General features: G+C 36.5%; 1 protein-coding gene across 1 annotated transcript; it reads right to left on the bottom strand.

Annotated features, from left to right (window-relative positions):
- LOC109950300 lies at nucleotides 1,394–11,037 on the bottom strand. Its single transcript, XM_020568846.1, has 4 exons — nucleotides 10,441–11,037; nucleotides 9,754–9,813; nucleotides 9,576–9,649; nucleotides 1,394–6,917 (listed from the first exon to the last, which is right to left on the bottom strand). The coding sequence occupies exons 1-4, from the start codon at nucleotides 11,035–11,037 to the stop codon at nucleotides 1,577–1,579; spliced, it is 6,072 nt and encodes a 2,023-aa protein (XP_020424435.1). The 3' UTR covers nucleotides 1,394–1,576.

The raw sequence follows: 16,647 nt of genomic DNA on the forward strand, positions 1-16,647 counted from the left end.
TATAGGCTCAAAAGCTCACATAATAAGGGTTGTACAAGTCTACACTAGCCTTATTTGGGAATTTAAATCATGTGAACTCCAATCAAAACTCATATTAATATGGCTATGTGCAAAAATATTTACCAAGTTTAATCACAAAACTAAGGTTAACACAAGGATAATGTAAAGAATTAATATCATGCTCACAATTCCTTGCAAGTTAATTGTCAATAAAATTCAATCTCATCATAGAATTGGGAAGTGACTACTACAAAAAAAAAAATAAATAAAAACTAGACTCAAAGTTAAAGAAAATATTTTTAGGTTTTTATGACATTTTTCTGATTTTTTATTTTTTTATTTTTTTAAAAGAAAAAAAAACTGAAAACAAAACAAAACAATAGAATAAAAACTAATTAAATAAAAACCAAAAGTTGAAGAGGGATTGAAAATCAATAAACAATGCTGCAGTTTTGACCCAGGTGCAAAGAATGACATGTATCTCACAAAATACTTGGCCAAAGTTCACGTTCTTCATATGGTTGGATTCAGATCGAAAAAACAAAGAACGCAACGTGGGCCAAAATACAAAAGCAGCAGCAGAAAAGGACATAATTTGAAACAAATACAGAGGACTGCTGCAGCATACATTATGAAACCAAAGAACTCAATCACCCACAACTTAAAACAAACATTGTCCTCAATGTTAAAAACAAAGAAACATAAGTCATGCAAATTCATTTAAAGAGAGAGAGAGGGGTGTGAGAACTTCCCGGGTTTGTGTAGATGTATGGATGAGCAAAGCGTAGAATACGTCGAAATGAGAGAGGATAGACAATGAGACGAACTCAAACACCCACAACTTGTGTCTTTGAATGCCAACGGACCCGTAATAGCTCCTTAAAGTCTCGGAATGAGATGAAATTGGAACGAAATTGAGCTGGATATGTAATCATGAAAATCTGGAAATCTAACTTTTAGCGACGAAAAATCTGATGAACACCGCGGCTAAAAGCTCTTTGTTGACGAAAAATCTGATGAACACCGTCGCTAAAACCTCTTTGGTGACGAAAAATCTTCAAATTCTGGGCAAAACAGCAGCTGCCTTTTTTTTTGTGTTTTAGGTCCTCCTTTGAGCTTCTAATCGTCCTAAAACATAATGTAGGCCACCGGAGACCCCCAAACCTGGTCCAAATCATCAGAATAACCATTCTAAACATGTTGGTGGCATCAGATTGACCTGAAAAACAGCAAAAAATAAATTAGGCAGAAATTCTAGTTTTGACCAAACTAAGAACATAAAAGCTATTTTTCTGTTTTTTGGTATCTAAACTCAGCCAATGACCAAAAACACTTCTGTAACACATTTGAAACATGCTGCATACACCCTAGGGCTATAAAAATGCAAAAATTTATCTTTGGAACACAAAATCCATAGTTTGATGACACAAAACATAACAAAAACAAAAATATGAAAATTTACGAGAAATCACACATAAACTAAAAACAAAAACGAAAACAAAAATTAAGAATGCTTGGGTTGCCTCCCAAGAAGCGCTTCTTTATAGTCGTGAGCTAGACGCTGTTCTTTAGATGATTAATCAATAGATGGGGGTGGTGCATCCACGTGCATGCTCTCTTTTCCAAGCTCAAAAGATTCATAGTATGGCTTCAAGCGATGTCCGTTCACTTTGAATATGTTTCCCGTCTTGTCATTTTGAATCTCAACTGCACCGTGAGGGAAAACGTTAATAACAACAAAAGGACCGTACCATCTAGAACGCAACTTACCTGGGAATAGCCGGAGGCGTGAATTGAAGAGCAAGACTTTCTGCCCTATTTCAAAGGTCTTCCTTTGAATGGCTTTGTCATGAAATGCCTTCGTCTTTTCCTTATAAATCCGTGCACTCTCATAGGCATCATTCCTCATCTCATCCAATTCATTCACTTGGAGTCGCCTTGCATCTCCAGCCTCTTTCATATCGAAATTGAATTTCTTGATTGCCCAAAATGCTCTATGTTCAAGTTCAACCGGAAGGTGACATGCTTTACCATAAACCAAACGAAAAGGAGACATACCAATGGGGGTTTTGTAAGCTGTCCTATATGCCCATAATGCTTCATTAAGTCTCAAACTCCAATCCTTTCTCGTAGGGCTCACGGTTTTCTCCAAGATTTGCTTGATTTCTCGGTTACTAATCTCCACTTGTCCACTTGTTTGGGGATGATAAGGTGTCGAGACCCTATGTGTAATTCCATACCGCTTTAAAAGTGCCTCAAATGACCTATTGCAAAAGTGAGTGCCTCCATCGCTGATAAAGGCTCTTGGTGTTCCAAACCTAGAAAAGATGTTGTCCTTCACAAAACTCAAAACAACTTTTGAATCATTAGTCCGGGTAGGAATTGCTTCCACCCATTTAGAGACATAGTCAACAGCAAGGAGAATGTAAATAAAGCCATAAGAGGAAGGGAATGGTCCCATAAAATCAATGCCCCACACATCAAATATTTCAACAATAAGGATAGGCGTTAAAGGCATTTGATTCCTAGAGCTAATGTTACCGGTTCTTTGACATCTATCACATGTGGAACAATAAGTATATGCATCTTTGAACAAGCTAGGCCAATAGAAACCACATTGCAATACTTTAAGGGCTGTTTTCTTAGTACCAAAATGTCCACCACATGCAGATGAATGACAAAAGGTAAGTATAGAATTAAATTCAGATTCAGACACGCACCTTCTAACAATCTGATCTGGACAATACTTCCATAAGTATGGATCATCCCAAACATAATACCTACTTGTTTTTACAAGCTTATCCTTTTGAGCGCGAGTGAGATCCTTCGGAATCAGTTTTGAAGCCTTATAATTGATAATGTCAGCGTACCAAGGGTCCTTGGCTTCGAGGGTGAAGAGTTGCTCATCGGGGAAACTTTCACGTAGAGGAAGCACGTCCTCTTCTTCATTGGATCCTTGCGCCAGCCTACTCAAATGGTCAGCCACCACATTTTCACTCCCTTTCTTGTCTCTAATCACCAAATCAAATTCTTGAAGCAAGAGAGTCCACCTAATCAGTCGGGGCTTGGTGTCCTTCTTTTGGAGGAGGTACCTAAGCGCTGCATGATCAGAGAATACAATTACTTTAGTGCCAATAAGATATGATCTAAATTTCTCTAAAGCAAAAATAACAGCAAGCAACTCCTTTTCTGTAGTTGAGTAATTCAACTGAGCATCATTCAAAGTCCGGGAGGCATAATAGATGGCATGTGGTACGTTGTGCACTCTTTGTCCAAGCACGGCCCCCACTGCATAATCCGAGGCGTCACACATCAACTCGAAGGGAAAATTCCAATCTGGAGGCTGCATGATGGGAGCAGACGTCAAAAGCTCCTTAAGCTTGTTAAATGCAGCCAAGCACTCTTCATTAAACTCGAATTCCACATCTTTGCCAAGCAATCGACATAGGGGCCTTGATATTTTTGAAAAGTCCTTGATGAAACGCCTATAGAACCCTGCATGTCCTAGGAATGACCGAATCTCCTTAACGGTTTTGGGGGGCAGCAAGCTTCTCACAATGTCGATTTTTGCCTTGTCCACTTCAATTCCCCTACAAGAGATAATGTGACCTAATACAATACCCTGCTGTACCATGAAGTGGCACTTCTCCCAGTTGAGCACTAAATTGCATTCCTGACACCTTTTCAACACTAAAGAGAGGTTGTGAAGACAAATATCAAATGAATCACCAAAAACTGAAAAATCATCCATAAATACCTCTATTATCTCCTCTACCATATCAGAAAAAATGGACATCATGCAACGTTGAAAAGTGGCAGGTGCGTTACATAAACCAAAAGGCATACGCCTATAAGCAAACGTACCAAATGGACAGGTGAAGGTGGTCTTTTCTTGATCCTCTGGAGCTATGGCAATTTGATTGTATCCGGAGTATCCATCCAAGAAGCAATAATGACTATGACCTGCAAGACGCTCAAGCATTTGATCAATAAATGGTAACGGAAAGTGATCCTTACGTGTCGTGGTATTGAGCTTTCTATAATCTATGCATACTCTCCAACCCGTTTGAATTCTTTGAGGCACCAACTCATTGTCTTCATTCTTCACAACGGTAATTCCGGATTTCTTGGGAACAACTTGGACGGGACTCACCCACTTGCTATCCGAAATGGGGTATATAATTCCCACGTCCAAAAGCTTCAAAATTTCCTTCTTAACGACTTCTTTCATCACCGGATTCAGCCTCCTTTGGGCTTCCCTTGTAGGTTTCGATTCTCCTTCCAAAAAGATCCTATGCATGCACTTTGTAGGGCTTATTCCTCTGATGTCTGCAATGGTCCAACCTAGGGCAGTCTTGTGCTCCCTTAGAACTCGAATTAGTTTGTCTTCTTCGGATGCACTCAAATTAGAAGCAATGATCACAGGCAGCGTCTTTTCATCACCTAAATATGCATATTTCAAGTTCTCTGGAAGGGGTTTTAGCTCAACCTGTGGTGCCTTCACAATAGAGGGAACAAGCTTATTAGTAGATAATGGAAGAGGCTCAAAAATAGAGTTAAACTTACCTCTTTGGGGAGGCAAGGCCTCAAGCATATTCACAGCTTCAAGTACAGCTGTGTTCCCTTCTTCATTCACAGTTTTGGGGCTTTGGATGAGTGCCCTCTCCAATGGTGTCTCTTCTTGTGATGCATTAAATGTTTCTTGTACCATTTGCTCAAGTACATCCATGGAAAAACAAGCATGATCATCATTAGGATATTTTAAAGCATCAAAGACCTTAAACTCCACGGTTTCCTCATCGAATGCCATTGTGAGAGTGCCTTCATACACATCAATTTTTGTCCTTGCTGTTCTCATGAATGGACGTCCTAGAATCAATGGAAGGTCTTTTCCAGGAATAGGAACTTCCTCCATCTCTAGCACTAGAAAGTCAGCTGGAAAAATTAGCTCATTCACCTTGACCAAAACGTCTTCCAACACTCCCTTAGGATACTTGATTGATCGATCAGCCAATTGTATGCTCACGGAAGTCTTCTTAAGCTCACCTAAATTTAAAGATTCAAAAACAGAAAAAGGCATCAAATTAATTGAAGCACCTAAGTCTAATAAAGCATGTTCAAACCTTTGATTTCCAATGAGACAAGGTATAGTAAAACTCCCTGGATCCTTTAGTTTAGGAGGTAATTTACGCAATAGCACGGCTGAGACTTCTTCACTTAAGGCCACGGTTTCATGCTCCTTGAACGTCCTCTTATTTGTACAAAGTTCTTTGAGGAATTTTGCATATCTTGGAATTTGTTGGATTGCATCGAGCAAGGGAATGTTCACTTGCACTTTTCGGAAAGTCTCTAGGATATCCTTTGAAACTTGCTCCTTTTTTGAATTCAAAAACCTACGAGGAAAAGGAACCTTTGAAGTAATTGAATGATTCACAAGAGAACTTACCTTAGAGTTGTCACTTGGAACCGTAAGCTTGGGAGAGGGGGCAGCCACTGTTTTGGTTGAATTTCTCTCCTCATTGTCATCCTTTTCCACCTTTTTTCCACTTCGAAGAGTAATTGCATTTGCGGTGTCATGGCCTCCATTAGGATTTGGAATTACTTGGCTTGGAAACTTTCCTGGCTCTCTTTGACTCAAGGAGGCTGCAATTTGTCCAACTTGGTTTTCAAGGCTCTTGATTGCTGTAGACATTTGTGCCTGTGTTTGCCTTGTTTCCTGCATAAAACCCTGAGTGCTTAATGCCAAAGAATTAATTAACTCTTCTAAAGACTTACCTTGCCCATGAGGTGGTGCAGGTGCATTTTGTTGAGGAACAAATTGATTTTGTCGAACTGGGGCTGTTTGCACATTTTGGTTGTTCTTCCATCCAAAGTTAGGGTGTTGCCGCCATCCCGGATTATAAGTGTTAGAAAATGGATCGTTTCTTGGCTTTTGTTGCTGCATATAGTGTGCTTGAGCCATCTCTTCTCCATCACCATACAAACTTGGACAAGACTCCGTAGGATGTCCGGGATTAGCACACACGGCACACACTTGTGCTTGAGGGATTAATTGCTTAACAAGGTTAGTCAAATTAGCTATTTGAGGACCAATATCACTAGCACTTACCTCATAAACACCTGCTTTCTTTGGGGGAGCTCTCCGATAATTAAACTGTTGAGAGTTTGCTGCAATGTTCTCAAACATCTCCTTGGCTTGAGTAGCACTCTTGTTCATCAAACCTCCTCCACTAGTAGCATCAACCATCATCCTCTCCGAATCAAGTAATCCCTCATAAAAGTATTGCATAAGTAGCCAATCTTCAATTTGGTGATGAGGGCACGAAGCTAGGAGTCTCTGAAACCGATCCCAATACTCATGAAATGATTCTCCATCTAGTTGCTGCACGCCCATGATCTCCTTCCTAATATGGTTTGTCTTTTGAGCTGGAAAGAACTTTGCAAGGAACTTGGAAGCCAATGATGTCCATGTGGTGACAGATGCACTAGGTAAAGAATAGAGCCACTCCTTGGCTCGTTCCTTGAGTGAGAATGGAAATAAACGCAATCTGATTGCCTCATCACTAATCCCTCCATTGTGCATAGTCGCGCACACGGCAAAGAAATCCTTGATATGTATGTGAGGATCATCCCCAGCCTTACCATAGAACTGCGGCAAAAGGTGAATGGTGCCACTCTTGATCTCAAAGGTGGTTGTAGTGGCTGGATATGCGATACAAGACGGCTGGTCCAATGCTTTAGGAACTGTGAAATCCTTCAAAGGTCGGGTGAGGTTGTTGAGTTCCAACTCGTCTCCCATCTTGATTGGAAGTGTATCTTGCTTATTTTTATCTCGATGGAGATAACGAAGTGTGTTCTCTAGTTCAGGGTCGTATGGTATAAGCTCGTGACTCTGCGAACGACGACCCAGCATATACCTGAAATTGAAAACAAAACTCAATTAGATTGAAAATCCCCGGCAACGGCGCCAAAAACTTGTTGGTAAATTTTAACAACAATATTAAAACCTTGCAAGTGCACAAATCAAATGATAGTATAGTAAGCAAGCAAGGGTCGATCCCACGGAGATTGTGATCTAAAGAGATGTTTATCAATGTCACGCAATGAAAATCAAAACAAAGGACTTCCAAACACACGCCAACACCAAGGGGGGTTTTGATTTGTTTTTGTGAATCAAACAAAATAAGGAAAAGGAAACAAAAGAGAATTTAAATTAGAGTTTAAGAGAAATTGGTTTAAAATCAATCAAGAACAATAGCTAGGACTTACTATCCACCTCCAAACAATCAATCAATCCATAAACAACAATAGATAATCAATTTCTAGCAAGCATATGATGACGACACTCACAACAAGATCATGGCATTTGACTCGAGTTGTATGATTCTCTCTTAAGTGTATGTAAAGTGTATGGCATTTACATCAATACGTGTATTCTTAATTGAAATCTAGTATGGCATTTACTCAAATTAACAATCAAGAATCCATTAAGATCAAAGAGAATATGAGTGTCACAAAAACCCTAAAACATGGCATTTGTTATTAGGAATTCAAGAATCGATTTCTCATAACTAGTTCTTAACCCAATTATTCGTTGCAAACAAGAACACATTCAATATGGCAATTGACCTATGTTCTACAACAATTTAATTCCAATACATGCTTCTAAGTCAGCTACTCAAAGAAACAAAATATCAGAATTCACATAACATAGAGAAACCGAAATCATCACGCTTGTAGAAACTAAAAATCCATTAAACTTGTTTATAAAATTGAAATCATGTTTAGGGCTTCAAGATTAAGCCCTAACTAACAAGAAATTAGTTACTCATGGTCTTGGATGAACTCAAAAATAAATACATAAGAACTGAAAATTAAAAGAAGGAAGGAAAAGAAAGAACTCGTTCGCAGCTTTCTCCTCTTGCCCGGTTGATCTCTTTAGGACGTGAATGCTTTTTTATCAGGCCTTGGCTCGTCTTTTATATCACTTATATCAGAGTTCTAAACCCTAAAATTGACTGAAAAGTCGTCCGAGAAGTCTTGGTAAACAAGGAATCCAAATAGGAAAGTAAAAATCACAATTCCTAACTCCACTGGGAAATACAGCTCAGCCCAATGTTCACACGATTTGGGGATCTTCGACCTTGTAGAAAAATCATTAAAAATATATTTTAGAAAGATAAATGTCTTATCTTTCCAACCATATATAGCACGTAACTTGAAAAATTCGGAAAGGCTTCCGTTTCTTCACATTCACGTAACATGTACGAAACTGTCCTGTCTGCACGTGGGCTAACTTTTCTTGTAATACTGTACCAATTGGCTCGGTAGAAAATTCTAGAAAAATCATAGATTGAACTTCAAGATGTCAGCTTTCATCTCCAATTGGTCTTGCGCTAAAATTCCTCCGAAAAGTTGATTTTCCCTTAAAAACCTTCTAAGAGCGCAGAAAAGCTGAAAATCAGAAAAATAAAGTAATAAGCCCTTTTTAAATCTAATTCTCTTACAAAACCAAAGTAAAAAGAGTACATAAATGAGTATATTTATGGACTTATCAATTGGCCAACTTTCCAAAGTGATGGGCTATCTTTTCTAAGGTAATAATGGGCCATTTTCTCTCCTTTATGCTTACCCACATATTTGGGTTCAAGAAATGAGCTTGAGTTTCGGGGCTCTCAAGCAGCCCAAAACTTCCATTTCTCGGCTCATCAATGGGCCTCATGAAAACTTGTAACCATCCATACCACAACCCGCTCAGCAAGCCCCAAACATCTTACATGGCTTGGGCCCACTTAAGCTTGTAGCATGACATGTTGCTTATTTGCTTGGTGTGGCATGTGTGCAAGCGTATATGACGAACTTTCGCATGCCTAAATCGGGTTTCTTCTCGGTAAGGTATCACATTGGGCCGAGAATATATTTGTGCCGAACTGTGAATTTTTTGGGCCTCAACAATTAACAATTCAAAGTATGCATGCAATCAATCATAAGCAATTAAATAAAAATTACATATTCATGCTAAGGTTCAAGGCTTCACCCTAGCAAAAGAAAATTAGTTACACATATTCATCATTGAAATCCAATAAAATATCATTAAGAATGAAAAGAATGAAAACACCTTAAAGTCGCAAAAACCCAAAACCCTAGCAATTGCTCTCCACAATGTCACATTCAAAAGCCAAAAAGAAGTCCTAAATTGCTGTGAGAAGGAGCTTAAATACCTCCTAAAACCTAGCTGCCGAATCCCCACAAGGAAATTAAGTTAAAATAAAATAATACTAAGAGATAAAGTCCAAATTAGATTAGGAGAATCTGCCCACAAATGGTCAGCCAGTTTTGGCCTCAAATCTCCTCCAAATCTGGCCAAAGATAGCTTGTTTTAAAAATAAAAATATTCTGAACGCTTCTCCAGATGGCCACGAACCTATCCGAGGTCATCTTGGGCTCCAAAAAAGCAATAAAATCCCAAAAAGTCACTATTCCAGCACCGCGCACTGCTCCTTTATTTTATTGCTAGAAAATAACTGCTTTGTGGAAAAATATGAAATTTCGAACGATCAAACTAAGTGGCTCACGAACGTCCTCCAACTGGAATTACTCCAAAATTCGTCCATTTGATTATGTTTTGCTCCAGAGGAAGTCGAAAGACCTATATTGGAAATATAATTCAAAGTATCAAAATTTTTCCAAAATATTAACAAAAATATACTAAGAATGAGGTTAAATATATAATATAAAATATACCCATCATACCCCAAATCTCACAGCCTCTGAAATAGGCCAAAAAGATTGTATTAATTTGCGAGAGTACCACTATATTAGCAATGTAAAACCTTAATAGAACGTCTGGAAAGTCCAACTTCTATCAAAGGGCTCAATTATGGCGTGTCAGAATTATGTGAAAAGAAAGCAACAAAAGAGTAGCCCAAAGAATGAGTCTAGACAGAATTACGACTACTTCATTTGGTAATCATTTCATTTTATTTTTTTTCTTTTGTGTGATACGGGGGAAATACATGGGAGAAAGAATGGAAATAGAAAGGTGGATGAATGATGATGGGAAGCATGTGGGAAAAATATATATGGGTACAAAAAATGAAAACGGAAAACTACTATTTTAGGTTGTTTTCACTCTCAAATTGTTCATTTCTTATTTTCCCCATATACTTTCCCCATATCTCAAGCACAAAGAAAAACTCAGATAACATAAATTTCCCAATAACACAATACCTGTACTTACTCATTCATTTTAAACATTTGGTAAGATGGCGATTTCATCGTAAATTTGAAGAAACATGCATGGCGTGCTTTAATCAGCTCTTCTAATGGCTTTATACACGCTTTATTTATTTATATATATGCATGTCTTTTATCTTCATCTCAAAGTTAATAACATTAATGGGGAACTTCTGGGCTATGTTTAGATGTTTTTCTGAAAACCTCGTCGCCACCATCATCTTCATTTCCTTCGTTATCACCACCCTCGGCACTATCCCCGTTGTCACCATTCTCCCCATCCTCATTCCCTCCTCCGTCATCACCACCCTCGGCACTATCCCCGTTGTCACCACTCGCCCCATCTTCATTCCCTCCTCCGTTATCACCACCCTCGGCACTATCCCCATCCTCATTACCTCCTCCGTTATCACCACCCTCAGCACTGTCTCCGCTGCCACCGTTTTCTCCGTCTTCATTCCCTCCATTACCACTACCACTCTCTCCATCTTCATTGCCTCCGTTCTCACTACCATCACTCTCTCCATCTCCGTTCTCACTACCATCACTCGCTCCATCTTCATTGCCTCCGTCCTCACTATCTCCATCTTCGTTGTCTCCGCTATCACCGCCGCCATTTTCCGCAGTTTGTTCATTTTCACCATCTAGCTTTCTGCCAGAATGGACGTTCACTAGGACATGATGGCCAATCTTTTCTTTCCTTCCCTCTTTCGGAACCAATTTGTTGGCATGGGCCTCAAAAGGGAAGAAAAAAATTGTTACAACTGCAAACAAAACACCTAAGAGTAACAGCGACCTCATCTTGAAATTGTTAGACCAAAACTAGCTATGTAATTGGAGATTTTTGTAGGGAGAATAATGTAGAAATGGAAAATAATACTTGATATTGCTTGCTAAGAATCGTTTGTATACCTCTATAATTGTAGGTACACATTTATAGAGGCGTCTTTGATTATCCTTTGTGAGTGGAAACTGATTAGATTTTGCGTACATGATTTAATATAAAACAAAGTGGGCTAACCACATTCTACAGGCCCTACTGTGTTTGTTAGTTTATTTAAGTTTTCTCCACGCATAATTATGATGTTGAAAATATGAGAACCACGGAAGGTGTTAAGAGTACCCTACTCTAGATATATATATATATATATATATATATACTTAAAAAAATAATATTTTATAGAAATTTATGGAGCTAGGTTTTTAGCCGTTTGAGATATTTAAAATAGGTAACAGGTTTAAATTAAAAATCCAAGAGTTGGGGAAACTCAACATCACTTTGGATCATAGTTTAAAATATTGATAATATTAACGAAATATTAAGAATATTATTATTTTTTCGAGTCAAAGATAGTTTGGAACGTATTCATACACATATCGTTTAAATATCGATAATATCAAAAAATATCGATGTCAATAATTTCTCACACTTTAGCAATATTTGGCCTAAATATCGCTATAATATTGAGAAAATCACTATAATATCGATAATATCGAGATGATGAAAACAATGAAAATTTTGAAGAGTTATTTACACTAACAACCCTTAAGGTTTCTTGTGTTTCACAAAACCCTCTTAGGTCTCAAAAATTACACGAACCCCCCCTAAGGTTTTAGTTATTTATTTATTTTTTTTATCAAACCTGAGGTTTCAGTTAGTTTTCACAAAACCCCTTTTTGTTGATTGTTTGTTCAAAAATTGATGATTTCATTGAAAAAAAAAAATTATACAAATGACAAAATTAAATTAAATTTAGGTTTTAGTCACAAAAAAACTCACTTTTGGAAAAAGCCAAAACTTTTTCGAAAAAAGACAGAAAAACCCCTCAACTTTCAAACCAAAGACATGCAAATGTAAAGGATTCCTTAGGAAATCAAAAAATAAATAAGGGTATTTTTGTCTATTTTGGCTTCTTTTAAAAATATTTCTCTCCTTTGGCCTTTTCCAAAATGTCCCCAAAATTAACCTCAATAGGTATATGCAATCTAATTTCAAAGGTCAACTTTGTCATTTGGAGAATTTTTTTTGTATAAAACCATCAATCTTTTGATGAAAAATAGTATTGTGAAAACAATTTAAAACCTCAAGGGGTGTTCTTGTAATTTCAAAAACCTCAAGGAGTTTTGTGAAAAAACCAAAAATCTCAGGAGGTGTTAATGTAAATAACTCAAATTTGAACCTGATTGGAACTCTATGTGATACTAAGTGCTCGTTGGGCATGCTTATTTAAAATAATAAGTGATTTTTTAAAAAATTTGGGAAGCCCAACCTATTTGGTAAACTGTGAGAAAATCACTTATTATTAAAAATTGATGTGAGAGAAAGCTATTAGGGAAAGCAGCTAATGTGGTGCTTTCAATTTCTGATTATGCAGGAATCAGTTTCGAAGAGGAGCTGGGTTTAATGATTAATCAGCAATCATTTTCTGATTATGAGTAAAATCAATACCAACAACACTTTGAACAAAAATTTTAACAAACGTCAAACTACTTTCTCTCACAGCTGATTTCTCTCACATCAAATTTGACAGCGATTATTTTCACAATACAGCAATGCCAAACTGGTCTATCTTACCATGCAATGTATAAAGTGTAAAATATTGTAGTAAATCATTATAAATAAATGATTATGGTGTGTTTAATCTTTTTTCATTAATGGATATATCAAGATATTATCGATAACGATAAAAATTGAATAAAAATCAAGAAAATTGTATGAAAAACTTGGAAATTTTTCTTGAAACTTTGGATGATATTTATTTAGTCAATTATCTATTACTTTATCACAAAATATTAGAAGGAAATGCATTGCATGATGAGTTTAACAGATGTAAGTTGATTATATAACGAGCTGACAAACACTACGAGTGTAGAAAATATGTAGTAATTAATGAAAAAAAAAATGATTATGCATGAGTTCCTATAAATACTATAAGAGTGCGAAACATCACCCTTATACAAAAAAAATCAATTGTTTATCTTTTAGATATTCCTTCAAAGATTATCTCTACAAAAAATCACTTCAATTCGAAATTATTTGATCACTCAATTCATAGTTGTCATTTTATTGCTTTCTTGAAGCACCAAGTTCGTCTATTTTGTTGGTCAAACCTAGATGTCTAAATGGTTTCAAATTGTCTTATATTTTTTTACAAGAATGATCTATGAATAAAGACCTGAGAAATAGACTGTTTAGATTGTTGAAAGACCTAGAAAAAAAAAATTTATATTGTAATGTACCCTAGACCCTAAAAGTCCCTTAAATAAAATTATTTGACAGATCCCTCAAATATAGGCAAAAAGTCATTTTTTGTCCTTGTAGTTTTCCTGTTTTTCACTTTAGTCCATGTAGTTTTAAATTTGTCAATTTAACCCATGTAGTTTGATTCTATCGCAATTTAAGGACACATCCAATTCCGTCCAAAATACCACTCAACGTAAGTGTTTATTCCGTTAAGAAATTGGACGAAAATTTGGACGTGTCCTTAAATTGCAATAAATCAAACTACATAGGTCAAATTACCATAACTGAAACTACAACTATGTGATTACCACGACAATTTGACAATTAATGCCTTTACTCTCTCCTAAATTTGTGTATCCTTTATTTTCTCACTTATTTTTTTTTAGTATAAGGGATAATCTAAACTACAGAGAAGGGGGATTTCGCGCGTGCACACACACACACAAGCACAACTACGATGCCGTAGGGATTCGAACATTGTTAAATTCAGAGAGACGGGCCAATAGCCCATTAATAACAATATTGATATTGTCCCCAACTTAACTATCTAAAAAATCAATAAGTGTAGGGTTTTATCACAAAAGGCCTTGGTAATATTAGTAGTAGAATCATTCATTATATATTTTATTTTATTTAATCAAGTTTCCGATGTGGGACTTATATTCTTCAACACATGAGATTTCTAGTCTGCAAATCAAAGCCATTTTCTATTGGGCTACACCTTATTGGCGTTTCTCACTTATAAGTACTCTATTTTCCAAGCAATTTTGACTCTTCTTCTGCAGGACAAAAAGACGCACTTGAAAATCTGAAGCAATTTCCCCTCTGCCTCTATTCGATGTTTTTTACTTCTTTTTGAAATCGCAAACAAACCTATGCTACAATGGGTGGAAATTTTTAAAGGCACAAAACCTGGAACTTTTTATTGTAAAAAATAAATTATCTAAAAGTTTTCACAACAAGGGCCCAAAGATTCCAGATTCCATTTTAATTGAGTCATTTGCAGGAAAATGTAAGAGATGATTGGGCGTTGTGAAATTGTTAAAAACGGAAATTTCTCTCAAAAAACCTTTGCCATTTTTTCAAAATTCAATCTTTAAGGGTAATCAAAAACAAAATTGGAATAAATTTTTCTTCCCTAAAGACTGCAAAGCAAAATTTTCTATAGTTGGATTCGAATGTCAATTTATTTCTATGAGAAAGAATGTTTGTTCCTTTTACTTTTTCTCCAATCCTTAAGGTTATTTTATTTTCCGAGATGACACCAAACAAGATGAAAAAGGTAACAAAAGATCTCAGACGAAAGTGTACAAGAATTCCAGTTCATGTCACTTTGAAACTTTAAGTGTGAGCTCATATAATTCATGCCCACAAACCAATCGATTTCATCCATCAAGCTCATACGATTCATGCGCATACAAACCAATCGATTGCATCCAAAAATCTCTTTTCTATGTGGTTCTGATGGGAAAGAGAGATGAAGGATAAGGAGATGCACAGCTACCTGGGCAAAGGGAGGCCAGTGAAAAATCTGTGTGAAGTACTAGATTGAAGACAAGAAGAGTGCACGAAGAAAAGAAGAAAACTGATAGGTTCTTAACAGATCAAGGAGAGTGCACGAAGAAAAGAAGAAAATAGTTTTTTCTTCACATGCAAATTTGAGCTCTAGATTTTTTTAATTTTCAAAAAAATGTTTGATAGAAATACGTGGTGTTAGTTTTTTTAGCCGCTTGAGGATAGTGAAAAGAGGTACACGTTTAATTTAACATCAATTTGGATATGCATGAGTTCGTTCCTATAAGGGTCTGAAACTTCAACAGTATAAATGAGGGATTACTATAAACTAAACCGTAAAGAAACACACACACACACACACACACACACACACACACACACACAAAACACTACATATATAAACCAAATCTCATACCAAATGAAGCCATGAGAATACTCAAAATGGCATAGATCACCCACTCTCTACAACTCTTCACTCAATGCCGTTCGATGGAGCTAGACTAACTATATGAGCTATCTTATGTGAGGGTAGGGACCTAACCAGTTATAGTTGATAACCTGATACTGAAGTCCATCAAAACATAACTTGATCGTCCACATTTTGACAGTTGACCATAATTTAGGAATCTTTAAGAAGTTGAGTAATTTCATAGCCCATGAACTTTAACTTTACTATCACACTTAATTGGATAGCTGGTAATATCATATTTGCTTTCATATCATAAATCCTAACATTAATAAACTTAAATCAGTGATCAGTGTAAGCCCACAATATTCTTATAATTACCACAAAGAATCAGGGCAAGAAAGAAAGAAAAAAGAAGATAAAGAGTTCCATTTTCCATCCATAATGGAGCTTTTCAAGTCTTCATGCTGGAAATCATTCATCTTTCAATTAATTAATAGGGTAGTAGGAAATATGGGAAGAAATTTAGTGGACTAATCACTAGTTGTGGCTTTATTGGCATGAACGATATTGGGCATATTGAAGTTGATGGTGACTGATTAAACCAGTAATTGCAGAAGATAGTGTTTTTGGAATGGTAAGGGAGGTTACAAGGTGATAATTTCATTGATTAATATTTGACCATTCTCTAAGTGTGGCATTTACACTAAAACTTGGAAGCCAAAGCTAGAATGTGAAAAGTGGATAGATATATCTATCTATATATATTGCTTAACACACACAAAGCATCAACAGATCAATAGGGGCAAGGTTATGCTACCTTTTGCTAGTAAATGTATATTTTAGGATAGCCTTCAGTGGTTTCAATTGTTATGATATAGTAGAGCAAACCAAATGAAGGAAGATCCAAGCTCTCAAAATATGTAACCAAATAATAGCTCGGTTCTTTCTCTGCCCTGCCCTTTTCTTAGGTATTTTATCTTGTGCCTTTTTACAGTATTATTCTCTTCTTCTGGGCTAGGCTCTTTTTCTTAGGTTAATAATAAAATGATAAAATCTACTAACACTACCAAACCAACCACTAGAAAAACTTATGGGTGCTCTAGTGGGAATTCCTAACCAGAGCATTCTGGAGTTGCTCTGAATACATTATCCCCATAATAATCATCACCAGGGAGAATAAATCATTCCTATTTTGTAGTGATCAAGTAAAAGGCACAGATTCATTGTTTACACAAACAAACTA

Source organism: Prunus persica, chromosome G7 (assembly GCF_000346465.2).
Source record: "Prunus persica cultivar Lovell chromosome G7, Prunus_persica_NCBIv2, whole genome shotgun sequence".
NCBI lineage: Eukaryota > Viridiplantae > Streptophyta > Magnoliopsida > Rosales > Rosaceae > Prunus > Prunus persica.

What these genes read in the sequence shown, in the direction of transcription:
- LOC109950300 (XM_020568846.1), bottom strand. Translation starts at nt 11,037, where the DNA reads ATGAGGTCGCTGTTACTCTTAGGTGTTTTGTTTGCAGTTGTAACAATT. An exon ending in AAGATGATGGTGGCGACGAG is followed by an intron (nt 9,814 to 10,440) that starts GTTTTCAGAAAA and finishes TTGCTAATATAG; the next exon opens with TGGTACTCTCGCAAATTAAT. An exon ending in ATTCCAGTTGGAGGACGTTC is followed by an intron (nt 6,918 to 9,575) that starts GTGAGCCACTTA and finishes TTTCAATTTCAG; the next exon opens with GTATATGCTGGGTCGTCGTT.